The 14230-nt window shown below is 35.6% G+C and overlaps 1 protein-coding gene across 2 annotated transcripts in view; it reads right to left on the bottom strand.

The window, feature by feature from the left end:
- Positions 1-2098: 2098 nt before the first annotated feature.
- Positions 2099-14230, bottom strand: part of abca3b (ATP-binding cassette, sub-family A (ABC1), member 3b) — a 30997-nt gene continuing 18865 nt past the window's right edge. The window contains exons 18-31 of one of the 2 annotated variants that reach the window (XM_072692936.1): positions 13851-14049; positions 13373-13682; positions 12917-13190; positions 12272-12476; positions 11681-11900; positions 11030-11188; positions 10029-10189; positions 9674-9808; positions 8497-8691; positions 7592-7779; positions 4179-4349; positions 3771-3967; positions 3591-3664; positions 2099-3394 (exon numbers count right to left, since the gene is read on the bottom strand). In XM_072692936.1, coding sequence (XP_072549037.1) covers positions 3263-3394; positions 3591-3664; positions 3771-3967; positions 4179-4349; positions 7592-7779; positions 8497-8691; positions 9674-9808; positions 10029-10189; positions 11030-11188; positions 11681-11900; positions 12272-12476; positions 12917-13190; positions 13373-13682; positions 13851-14049 — 2620 coding nt within the window. In that variant the 3' untranslated portion in view covers positions 2099-3262. Of the gene's footprint in view, positions 3395-3590; positions 3665-3770; positions 3968-4178; positions 4373-7591; positions 7780-8496; positions 8692-9673; positions 9809-10028; positions 10190-11029; positions 11189-11680; positions 11901-12271; positions 12477-12916; positions 13191-13372; positions 13683-13850; positions 14050-14230 lie in introns of those variants that run through there. The other variant, XM_072692937.1, reaches the window with a different exon arrangement.

Below are 14230 nucleotides of genomic sequence, written 5' to 3'. Positions count from 1 at the left end.
ATTTTCCTCAATTCATGGGCAGTTATTTTGCGCCCTTTTTTTTTCAACACGTTTCTTGCAACCCTGTTGGCTATTAGCCTTGAAACGCTTGATTGTTTGGTGATCACGCTTCAAAAGTTTGGCAATTTCAAGACTGCTGCGTCCCTCTGCAAGACATCTCACAATTTCAAAGTCCGTCAAATCTCTCTTCTGACCCATTTTGCCAAAGGAAAGGAAGTTGCCTAATAATTAAGCACACCTTATATAGGGTGTTGATGTCATTAGACCACAACCCTTCTCATTACAGAGATGCACATCACCTGATTTACTTGATTGGTCGTTAGTTTTCAAGCCTATAGAGCTTGGAGTAGGACATCATGTATAAAAAGGATGATGTGATCAAAATACTCATTTGACTAATAATTCTGCACACAGTGTGGTATGCAGTAATGCACTACTACAAATTATTTCCTAACTATTAACTGCTATGGAACTAATATGTAACATGTTTTAGGGTGAGGGTAAATTACCGCAGACTGGTGGGATGGGAACAGTGTATCAGTTATTGCATTGCTTGATCTCTCTCCTGCTTTTGATACTGTAGAGCACACAATAGATAGATTTGAAAAACAGGTTGGACTGCCAGGAAATATTACATGTTGCCACGTGCTCAAATAATAACAAATGCTATTATTTTAACTTACTACTATATCATATATTTAACTTACCATAACATACCGGTATATACTATATATTTTGATTATTTATTGTATTTGTATTATCAATATTGTAGCATGTTTTTTTTGCATGTTTATATTAGTCATATTCTTGTTGCTCACGCTTTTGTTAAAACATCTTGCATAATTATTTCTATTTTAACCCTGTGAAGCCACTTTGACCTGTATTTATGAATGAAAGACGCTACACATATAAATTATTAGAAGTAGAAGTAGTTAATCCTCTTCTGCCAAACTCAAGGCTTGTTGTTTATCAAGGGTATCCATGCTCTGTGCTAAAAGAATAAATATAAAAGTAAAAGAATAAATATAAAAACAGCAGACTTTAAATAAATTGTTATGCTTCAGGAAGTTAGTATCCTTTTTCGAGAAGCCATGTGTTCTTCTAGGAGCCAACTCTAAATAACCTAGAGAAAATGTGTATGGTAATCTGTACAGAATTACTAAAAGTAGTATTTTTGTGTTAACTTGAAGTAACCTGTTATATTAGTTGTGTTGGGCTATTTAAATTGTTGTGGTTTGATTGATTTATTGCAAAAGCTTTGTAAACGTTGCTAATAAACCTAACTAGTAATGGGGTTGAATACTTTTGATTAAACCACCAGCCAGCCTGTAATTGCTGTTTTAATTGCTGTATTGTTTTTATTAATGTTATTAGTTTTTTGTATTGGTCTAAATAATCTGAATCCCTATTAAATGATGCCCTGTTTTTTCATACTTGGCTACATTTGAAATGCCAGACACCCTCAACTTCGGAGTGAAGGTTGGTTGATTGATATGACTGATGAATCCCACTTATAAATCTATGAACATTTTGGCATCAGATTGACCCCTTTGTTAAAAGAAAATACTAGTTCAGTCCACTGTTTACATAGGACAGATTTAATTTAATTTATTATATTAAAGTATTTATTAAAAAATAAAATAAAAAAACAAAGGAAATGGCAACAGCACAGCAGACAAGGTTTCAATGATACAGTACATAAGATTACAATTCCCTTGTCCCCATGTTATAATTTCAGCAGTATGGTCAACAATATTACAATCATTTAAAAATGTTACGTTTAACTCAAAATGCAACAGTTTTGATAAGCAGCTCAAATTAAAAAAAAAAATCTACACACCACCTACCCTTAAAGCCTCACCTCTAGTGACCATTATGAGATGACATTCAACACTAACAAGGAATCAACCAGTTAATAGTAATGTGTGGCCAAATCCCTGTGACAAACAGCACAAACCAGAGATTATATGATTTTGATTAGTCAGTTTATTAGTATCTGAGTCAGTACTTCAGAATGTTAGGTGATGAACATTTATGTAGAAGCTAGTCAATAGGTATACTACTTAAGGACTCAACCCCCCCCCCCCCCCCCCCCCTAGGCGCCCACAAAAGCGGATATCATTTTCAAAGATAGATGTAAAATTGTAAACAACTCTGAGTGCTTTATTGGATGTGAAGGGGCCAAGTAAATTGGTCCAACTCAGTAGTGCATCCATTATGTTTGAGCATTGGTCTATAAAAAAGAAAGATACATGGGTACATGCATTCAAAACATGTTAGCCAATGTGATCAACTAAGAGGAGAGGGCACCATTTGGGTACCAGTTTCCAAAAAACAATAAAGTTACAGCTCCCTTAACTATTGCAGTGTTCAAAGTAGCCATTAGTCCATTGCACTATGATCATCTTTGAGCTATGACAATTTGATAACTCACTGCAAGACTATACAAGTTTGAGGGGAAAAAAGGCAGAAAGTAACATTCATTGCTTGACCAGTATATAACCTCAGGGTTAGAGAATCAAATGTACCATCTCTTAACTTGGACTTTATTTCTCTAAAAACCTAATTGTTTCTTTGGACATCTGCTTCCAATAGAGAAAACTATTGTCTGTGCAACTTATTGTGCTGTAAAAAAGTTTACAGATGCATATTATAAGGGGAATGTAATGAAATAATTTCCCTTTTTAGAAAGGCAAATACCTCAATGTAATGTTCTCTAATATTTTACAACGCTAACAGAGCCTTGATTTTTTTTATTTGTTTTTATTTTTCTTGTACATGAGTTCTTTTAGAATTTCTTTTAGCTCATTTGATGTCCATTTTCAGCAGAGACTGAGCACATGTAACCTCAAATTTAAGAACACAGCAAGAGACAAAGAAAATACAAAAACCAAAACAGACACAGCTCAAGCTGCTTCATACAAGTACACACTTGCAGGCAACCCAGTCCATCATAGTCAACCATAACCACTGGTGCAAAGTACAGTTTTCAAAACTGAAAAGACACAAAAGGTGTGACACATTACAGACTTACTGTTGAACTTGGGCGATGTACCTTTCTACCAAAACACACAATTTACACAAACACTACACATGCTTAGTCCAGAACTCCACTCCAGTGGTTAATACCTGTGTTTTTGTGTATGGGGAAGAGGAGACAACTGTCTGAAACCTGAGCATGTGGACGAAGATTTTAGCCCAGGCTGTACTTCATAAAGGCAGAGGTAAGGAAATCCAGAGGAGTTTGTAGTGGCACCGGCTCTCATTTTTTTCCGCCTTCTGAGCAGTGCTGAAACTGAGCAAAGCTTAGGAAAACCTGCTCCAGTGATATCTGACTCACACAATAGTCCTCAATGCTGTACTTCTCTTTAGCTGCCTCTAGGGTTCCAAACACCTTGCAGGGCAAAGGTATGACATGTTAAAGACATGTTAATGGATGCAGGCTAAATGTTGTACTGTCTACAACCAGTACAACAAGAGGAGACATACATACTACACTAAAGCCGGTTTAGGTATTACCCATGCTTTCCTAGCTTTTACAGTCATTCTTATCAAATTCATTTCATATGTAGAGTGAAAAGATAACATACCTGAGCCCAGGTCAGCATCTTGTCAGTCAAGTGGTAGTGTACCATTCCCTGGTGTTCATCTTTTAGTAAACTTCCTGTGAAGACAAAAAGGCAATGGACAAAATCATTATTTATACCCCAGGCCCAGGTCAGTAACCAAATAGGTACTATGTAGACAGATTTTTGCCTCCAGATACAAACCAGGGAAGGTGCTCTCAATGAAGTCTTTAAAGAGCTGGATGTCCATCTCCTCTAAATCATTCTCTGTGTGGACTTTGGCCAACAGCGTGTAGCCACTGCCAAATTTGCTCTTTAGATGCTGCGGGCTTCCTATACACTTAAACTGCCCATTTACCATCACAGCCAGTCTAGTGCACAAGGCTTCACACTCCTCCATACTACAGGTAGACAGAGAGTCTCAGGAGTTAGCAGGCAACACCAAACATTATTCACTTTTGTTCTATTCTACTGGAAAATACTTTAAATTCCTTTAACAGATTACTTCATCTAAACATCCTAAAGCTAAATAAAAACATGAATTCCTTAGCATTCAAAAATAAAGATTGTGCTAACTAGCTTGTATTTGTTTGGAGTGTATGTGTGACTAACCTGTGTGACGTTATAACTATGGCTTTGCCAGACTCCCTGGTGCGTGTAACTGCATCCCACAGCAAGCGTCTCGCCACAGGATCCATGCCAGTGGATGGTTCATCCAGAAAGATGACAGGTGGCCCACCAATCAGAGCCATGCCTGCACTCAGTTTCCTCTTGTTACCCCCACTGTATATCAGAAGACATTAACACTAAACACACACACATACATAGATATATATATACATACATACATACATACATATACATATATATATATACATATATATATATATATATATATATATATATATATATATATATATATATATATATATACATACACACACATACACACACACACATACATATACATATACATACACACACACACACACACACACACATATATACAGTCATGCCCGAAAGTATTCATACCCCTGGCAAAGTTTGACTTAAATTTACTTTTATTTAACCAGAAGTTATATTTTTGCCTTGAAACGACACAGGCATCTCCCAGGAGAGAACACGATGATGTACAAGAGGCATCATTGTGGGAAAAAGTATTTCTCAGCTTTTATACACATTTGAACAAAAAGTGGCATGTCCAAAATTATTCATACCCTTTGAAAACTGTCACAGTATATGGGAAAATCCAAAGTTCTATACCATTCCAAATAGTCCAAGCTGTTTTAAAGCATCCTAATTACCCTGATTCATTGGGAACAGCTGTTTTAATCAACTCAACAGGAGAAAAACAGCAGCTCTCTGCAGTTGGTTTGTGGACAGTCATGGCTAAGACAAAGGAGCTCACTAAGGACCTGCGGCTGTGCATTGTGGCCGCTCACAAGTCAGGAAGGGCTATAAAGCCATATCAAAATGTTTTCAAGTTCCAGTGGCTACAGTGCAAAGTATTATTAAAAAATACAAGAAGTTCCGCACTGTGGAAAATCTCAGATGATGTGGTCGGAAGCCAAAAGTGACACCTGTGCTGGCCAGGAGAATAGTGAGAGAGGTGAAGAAAAATCCAAGGATCACCACCAAGGCCATCCTGGTGAATCTGGACTCTGCTGGTGGCGACATCTCAAGGCAGACAGTTCAACGGACACTGCACACTGCTGGGTTCCACGGACGCAGGCCAAGGAGGACACCACTTCTCCAGAAAAGGCACACAAAAGCCCGCTTGACCTTTGCAAATGCTCATCTGGACAAAGAAGAAGACTTCTGGTGTTCTGTTTTATGGTCAGATGAAACAAAAATTGAATTGTTTGGCCACAATGATGTGTGCACCATTTGGCGTAAAAAAGGAGAAGCCTTCAACCCTAAGAACACCATCCCCACTGTCAAACATGGTGGTGGGAACCTAATGTTTTGGGGGTGTTTTTCAGCCAATGGACCAGGGAACTTGATCGCAGTAAATGGCACCATAAAAAAAGAGCAATACATCAAGATTCTCAACAACAACAACATCAGGCAGTCTGCAGAGAAACTTGGCCTTGGGAACCGGTGGACATTTCAGCACGAGAACGACCCAAAACACACAGCCAAAGTGGTGAAGAAATGGTTAGCAGACAAAAACATTAATGTTTTGCAGTGGCCCAGCCAGAGTCCTGACCTGAATCCAATTGAGAATCTGTGGAGGGAGCTAAAGATCAGGGTGATGGCAAGGAGACCCTTGAACCTCAAAGAGTTGGAGCTCATCACTAAAGATGAATGGGCAAAAATACCAGTGGAGACATGCAAAAAGCTGGTCAGCAATTACAGAAAGTTTGATTGCTGTAATAGCCAATAAAGGCTTTTCTATTAATTATTGAGAAGGGTATGAATAATTTTGGACATGCCACTTTTTGTTCAAATATGTATAAAAGCTGAGAAATATTTTTTCCCACAATGATGCCTCTTGTACATCGTGTTATCTCCTGGGAGATGCCTGTGTCATTTCCAGGCAAAAATATAATTTCTGGTTAAATAAAAGTAAATTTAAGTCAAACTTTGACAGGGGTATGAATACTTTCGGGCATGACTGTATACAGTCATACATATATGACATACATATATGTCCATATATATATATATATATGGTGCCTTGCACAGAGACTTGATTACACACAGGTGGATTCTATTTGTCATTACTCATTTAGTATACTCACATAAATTATATATATATATATATATATATATATATATATATATATATATATATATATATATATAAATATATATATATAATGCTAGCCTTTCAGAATTCGGATATATATATATATATAAAAAAAAAAATATATATATATATATATATATGTAAATATAAATATATATATATATATATATATAATGCTAGCCTTTCAGAATTCGGATATATATTATATATATATATATATATGGTGCCTTGCACAGAGACTTGATTACACACAGAATTGATTACATCAGAATTCGGATATATATATATATATATAAATATATATATATATATATATATATATATATATATATATATATATAAATATATAAATATATAGATATATATATATATATATAAATATATAGATATATATATATATATATATATATAAATATAAATATATAGATATATATATATATAAATATATATATATATATATATATATATATAAATATATATATATATATATATATAAATATATATATATATATATATATATATATATATATATATATATATATATATAAATATATATAAATATATAAATAAATATAAATATAAATATATAAATATATAAATATATAAATTAGTATACTCACATAAATATATATATATATATATATATATATATATATATATATATATATATATATATATATATATAACGCTAGCCTTTCAGAATCCGGATATATATATATATATATATATATATATATATATATATATATATATATATATATATAAATATATAAATATAAATATATATATATAAATATAAATAAATATATATATATATATATATATATATAAATATAAATAAATATATATATATATATATATATAAATATATATATATATATATATATATATATATATATATATATATATATATATATATATATATATAACGCTAGCCTTTCAGAATTCAGATATATATATATATATATATATAAATATAAGTATATAAATATAAATATATATATATATATATATATATATATATATATATATATATATATATATATATATATATATATATATATATATATATATATATATATATATATATATATAAATATAAATATATATATATATATATATATATATATATATATATATATATTTATATATTATATATATATATATATATATATATATATATATATATATATATATATATATATATATATATATATATATATATATAATGCTAGCCTTTCAGAATTCGGAAAAGTCCACTCCATATTCCTACCTGTAACTGCGAACCAGTTTGTCAGCATGGGGCTCCAGAAGAAGTGAGCGTAGCACGTTTTCCACACAGGTTGAAACATACTTCTCTGGGATTCCCCGAAGCCTAGCATACATGCTCAGAGTTTCCCGCCCAGTCATGTGATCCAACACCGCATCAAACTGCGGGCAGTATCCGATCCGCTGCTGTACCTGTAAGCAACATGTTAAGTGACATTAGCTAAAGAATAACAAATGAATGAAAGATATATCAGTGAAGTGATGCAAAGAAAATACTTATTTATAAGCTTTAGCCTAATGGTACATAATGTAACAAACTAGTTTACAGTGAATATGTGCTCAATTTAAAACTGCACTCTTTTTCCTGCAGAAAAGAATATGCATTTTAGCATGACAATATATTGTAAGTGCAGCATGGTTTGTTATTAACTACTGTGAAACTATTTTCCTCTTCTGCACTGACTCGCAAAAGTAGTTCTTCCCTCCTACAACTGAACAGCTCACATTCTTTCACTCTAGGATGACTTCCTTCAATGTTAATCACATCTGGGGCTGGTTTCAAAAGGTACCTGACAAAATTAAAGCAATGTAGTTGGACATTAAAATTGTGTTTTTCAAAACAGATAATGTTTTTGGTCCTGAAGATTTGGATCTGGATTTTATAATCCAATCCAAACTTAAACTGGGTATTTAATATTTATCTCTTTAATATCTAATTTCAATTATCAAATGAAAAGTTGAAAAAATGAAAATGAAAAAAATGGGTTAATGTTAACTTAATATTCATTCAATGAACACAACATTTTAGAGCAGCCCAGAAATGAACAAAAACAAAAACTATGTACAGATGATTTTAAATGCTATTTGATAGAATCGAGCCATATAAAACAGTATTTTGCAAAATCTGACCTTCTTCACGTCTCGGAGGATGCTGTAACCATCAATGAAGGCATCCCCTGCAGTCACAGTCTCATCTCCAGTCAGCATTTTGAAGGTGGTTGTCTTCCCCGCTCCATTAAAACCAAGCAAGCCAAAACATTCACCCTTCCCCACAGCCAGAGACAAGCAATCCACTGCCCGCAGAGACCGACTCCCTGGGTATACCTGTTCACAACACAACAGTTAAATAGGACTGGCCTGAACAGCATTTTGTACAGATAAAATTCCTGAACAATCAAAAACACCTTAAAAACAGCAATATATAATGAACAATTCACAAATCAGCATATTCAATATTTATGACTAATGCTAATAGGCTGCCATAACGCATAAAGAATATAACCTACAAAGTTTTTAATTCTATATTACATCTACAAAAATGTTAATAAAATGTTTATCTTAGTGAGCACTGTTGGATCAATGGTAAATGGAATAGCATCTATGTGATTCCACCCAGGCACTCTCTAGATATTGCAGTCACTCAAAACCTTTTTTTTGCATCAGTTTCAGATTTTTAAGGGAAGCCACAAAAAAAAAAAAAAAAAAAAAACACACCAATTGCTATGAAGCTGCATCAGAGTATAGTGCCTTAGACTGGAGGGAAGGTGCAAATAATATCAAGAGCTCTGCATTTGGCATGAATATGTAGGTGGCCATTACTGATACAGACCAGCAGATTCAGGTAATATTCACATCTACCATCAGTAGAGCGATTTTGAACGTGGCAAGGCTGTTGTCATACGGGCTGGTTTGAGAATTTTTTATAACTGTTAATCTCATGGAAATTTGCAGGCACAGCTGTAAAAATGATGCAGTAAAATAAAATATCCAGTGAGTGTCAGTTTTGCAGATTGAAAGATCTGAAAGAGAGGTCAGCGGACACTGTCTTACAGAAAGGCCAAGTTAACTCAGGTATCCACTCTGAACAATTGTTGTGAGCAGAAAAGACCATTCAACTATTTGAGTACTGTTTCTGACCATGTGCATCCCTTAATGGCCACATTTACTCATGTCATTTACTCAATGAACTTGACAATGAGAGTACTTTAGGGGCCTTCCCAGACATCGAATCTGAATCTAAAAGAACACCTTGCCTTACTGGTGTACAAAAAAATCCAACACAAAGCAGAAATGCATCAGTGGCTACCTTGGTAAGCTCCTGAAGAATGAGGGGACTTCCCACCATAGATTCCACCATAGGATGACACTCCAAAACTCTCTTTCTCTCCTCGGCCACATCCCGATCTTCAGGCTGTAGATGTTCCTCGCCAGACAGCAAGTACTAACACACACACACACACACACACACACACACACACACACACACACACACACACACACACACACACACACACACACACACACACACACTTCAGCATTCCTTTTTTTATTCAATATATCAAGATATTTTCATATTATGCCCATCCTTTTTTACATTTTATAAGGCTGCACACTTTAATAAATGCCATATTACTGCTTTTTTGTCCTCTCTGTACTCTCACCTTCCTGCGTCTCCTGCAAAGGTTGAGCAGCGTGCGGACACAGCGCAGCTCAATGGCAAAGAGGAGGGCAAGGAAGACCAAGCCCTGCAAGGCCATAGCCACCAGGAAGCGTCCCACACCAGGCTCATTCATTGAGAAGTAATCCAGCTGATAAGTGATGTCTACAAAAAAAAAATTTGCTCAGTGCAAATACAAAGACTATGAAAAATTCCTGGTCTCACTGTCACTTAGCTCCAGAAACAGCATTGCATCCATGTAAATTTAACAAATCAAAGTCTCCATCCACATCACCAGGAGAACATTTTTGACTGAGAAGTCATTATTTTAATACTCAGGAATGTAAATGTTATGTACCTGTCTTTGTAAGATATTGATGAAGTGAAAGTGAAAAAAGAGCTACATGGGGCCAGGCAGTAGATCTGAATGTGTTCAGTCCAATCTTCAGCAAAATGCATGATTTAAAAACAAATGTAACCTGTATCCCAAAAAATACCTTTCAGGGAGGCTTACACACACAGATTCACACATACAAACTATCTACATAAATATGACTACAGCAGACAGAATTCCTGAAGAGCAGCTGGCTTGGTGCCTACATGAAAAAACAAGCAAGGGACGAGTACTGAGTGCACAAATATTCAAGCAGTTTTTAAGCACTGCATCTGAATCTTGTAGGGTATCTTTAGAAAATTTCAAGTATGAATCACATTGGACAAAACAGTCATCCATGTTGACAGTCACACTTCAAGTAGCTTTGGTATTGTTTGATCTGTGTCTACAAAAAGCATTTATATTGAAAGAAAGGTTTCTAAGACAAGATGGCTTGTTTATCCATGGTATGTCAATCCCCACTCTAGGTGTGTAAATTTTATCTGGTCTTGTACACCCACTTTAACTCAGGATCACCAGATACTAGATCAACTTGGTTTAGAGCAGAAAAAATAATGCAGGGCCAGTATATACCAGACCAGAGTTTACCATTTAAACAGAGCAATACTCACTGTAGTAGTGGCAGATTTCTTTCATCCAGAGGCTGGTAGTGCAGAAACTTATGGTCTCATAGTTTTGGTAGAACTGACTGAAGGACATGCCCAGGCAGTAGTTAGGAAACAGCAGGAAAACTTTATCCAGCAAGTGTGCAAGGTCCTGCAGTTGCAACTCTGAATACAAGACAATCAGACCAAACACAGAATACAATTTCTTGTCAACATTAACACTGCAACAAAGAAAGCAAAGTCCTCTTAAATCTAGTCTAAAATTTCTAATGGGTACTCTGTAATATTCTGTTGTCAGAATATTATATTAAGTTATTACTAATGTGTATTTACTTATTACATATTAAGTAATTGTACGTGTCGTATTCCACTGTCAGATAATTTTGCTTGTTTTGAGTATTTTCTCTTGCAAAAAGAAATCAACATTTAAGACAAATGCACATTTTTTCTTGGATTAAGCAGAATGAGATTAGACTGAGTAGGGAAAGCATAAAAATAGAATAAGACACTTTAGCATATTGATACACTGCATATTTAGTTTATATTAAAGATGATTTTTGAAAGAGGAAGATATCGGTTTAGCAGCGAGCAGGTTGTCTAAAATGATTCTTTAATTCATTCACAAACTCCACTGTAGGTGTACATCAGCCCTCTCACCAGGGATGGTCATGATGGTAACAGCGAGGAAGGAGGCTGTGCCACTGATGATGTTAAAGATGGTAAGTCGTGTGTAGGCAGTGGCAGCACTTAGAAACAGGAAGCTGAGCAGGTACATGAGTGGGATCACAGCCCAACCGTAAAGCAGCAGCAAAAACAAAACATCCACCAAGTGATTCTCCTCTACAAAGGCCTTTATGGCAAAAGCCCGGAACACCACCTGAGTGAGCGAGAGATACAAGTTTCAAAATCTTAGAATTGCTATACTGTTAACGGTACACCACATTATATGCTTGGAAAGAAGTAAACTTCATTTAGATCAACTTATTCCTCAAGCTATTTATTTGCAACTTTATGCATGCATGTGGCTACTGAGAAAACATCATGTTTAAGGTAGACAGAAGTAGAATTCCTATGTTCCAGCGCACCTAGAGTTAAGGGTTAAGTGTCAAGTAGTAGTCAGGAGAGGGGCCAATAGATTATAAATATGAGAGTGGTACATTATAAACATGGACCCTCCCCTCCAAAGTCCACATCTGTCAAACAGTAAAGGAAATATATACAAAACATATTAAAAATAGTCACACTGACCAGCATGAGCAGACAAGGCAGCAAAAAGTTAATCAGGTCCCAGAGCAAGGCAGAGAACCAGAAGTTGGAGAGGTAGACACCACTAACTTGCTGCACATGTTTGGATTTCACAGAGCGCTCACTCACCAAGAGCAGAGCAAAAGTACTGGCCAAAGATGCCATACCATACATCAAATTAATGGCTATGGCAAAGCCAGTCTTACCCCTAAGGAGAAGTAAAGAGGAACAAAACAACACAAAATTAACAAAATCAAAATAGAGGAAGTTGGCCAAAGCATATTTGCACTGAAGGAAAACATTTTAAACTGACACACTTCTGAACATGAGTTACTGAAGGTAGTTCCACACGATCTGCTTTCACATGTTTGAACAACATTACATACATTAAACCAGTTCCAGCAATACTATTTTTAAATACCTTAAAAACTGAAAGTCAAATGTTAAATGTTATAATATGAAATGTTACAGGTAAAATTAACTACATATTTTACTTAAAAATGCTAATGGTGAATGAATACCACATAATGTTTTTGATGTCCAACTTGAACAATATGATCTTATGTCTGCATGAACCTAAAAGATGCTTTCATTTACTAGATATACTGAAATGTATTCATGTGCGGTATTTTTCTGCAATAGACTCACTCTGACAGCTGGCTTTGGGCTGCATCGGACATGTTACGAGGCATGGGTTTGTTTCCTGTCTGAATGGATGCATTGGGTCCAGCCAATAGCCTGTAGAGTGCATTGTCCACCATCATGAGGGCTGTAGCTGGGGTGTGGTAGCCCTGGTTGTTGAAGTAGCCTGTGATTTCAGTAAACCTATTGGTGTGGCCTCTAAAAGCGGCTCCTACTACGCAGTGCTCATTGAAGGCTCCTCCCTCCATCATGGCATTGTACAGTACATACTCTGTGAAATCTGGTAAAAACAAGCACATTGTGTTAAAGAGTATTTTTTGCTATAGTTTAAAATTTTTTTTTTTGCAGTATTGACAATTGTGTTACGTAAACCCACTCATGAGTGGCACATTTCGACCCCTGAGAAATTACACTGTTAGGTATAGCTACAGGTAATACCATATGTTTTTTCCAAACCCTTACCAGTTAGATTGGTTATGGGTGTGGCACTCTGGGCAGGGAGCTGCGCAGCATAGGCCTCAGCAAGGGCCATTGCCTGTGTTCCTGCATTGGCATCCAGAGCAACAGGCACTGTAGTAGGGCCATAATGGCTGAGGGCCAGACGAAGCTGAGGTGTGTTTTGATTTCCAGGCAAAGAACGGGCCACCACCAATGCCACTATAGTAAAGATAAGCGGCACTAAAAACTGAGCAACCATCACCTTCCAATTCCGCCAGCTGTACAGTGCTCGTTTTAGGAACATGGCATAGAATTGCTGAATGTACAGTTTTGCCTAACAAGGAAGAGGAGTACAATTGACAACAAAGGGAGAGAAAGATAAGTTAATGATCATAGTTTTCATTAGAAAATGATCAGAGATGGTGCTTAAATTGGCATTCAAACTACTAACTTAGGTATTTTAATTGAAAGAATTCTAGTCACATCTGCTGGATAGACTGACCCCTGTGTTGAGTTTGATGTTGGAGCAGTCCTCTGAGATTAGTGTACCGCTGTCTGTGAAATCTGTCACATCAGTTAAACCGCTAGTGCTGCTGGTATCATCTACTGTCCAGTCATGTGACCTGCGCTCATGCTGGTATTGGAGGGCAGGAAGCTGAATGGCTTGAATATCCAGACTGGAGTCCACTAGCTTTCCCACCCTGATGCACACATACAAAGGAAATTTGCTTTATGTAAGATCAATCATGCTTCCCCTTGCCCAAATTTAATATCACAGACAAACAATCACAGACATTATTCCTTATGTGTGGCAGTGTAAAGACAGAAATCGAAAATTATAATATTAGTATCTCTATAAACCCATGTAAACCCCAGACCTAC

Source organism: Salminus brasiliensis, chromosome 12, assembly GCF_030463535.1.
Source record: "Salminus brasiliensis chromosome 12, fSalBra1.hap2, whole genome shotgun sequence".
NCBI lineage: Eukaryota > Metazoa > Chordata > Actinopteri > Characiformes > Bryconidae > Salminus > Salminus brasiliensis.
The sequence above is the reverse complement of the archived record's forward strand: the minus strand, read 5'-3'. Positions and strand labels throughout refer to the sequence as shown.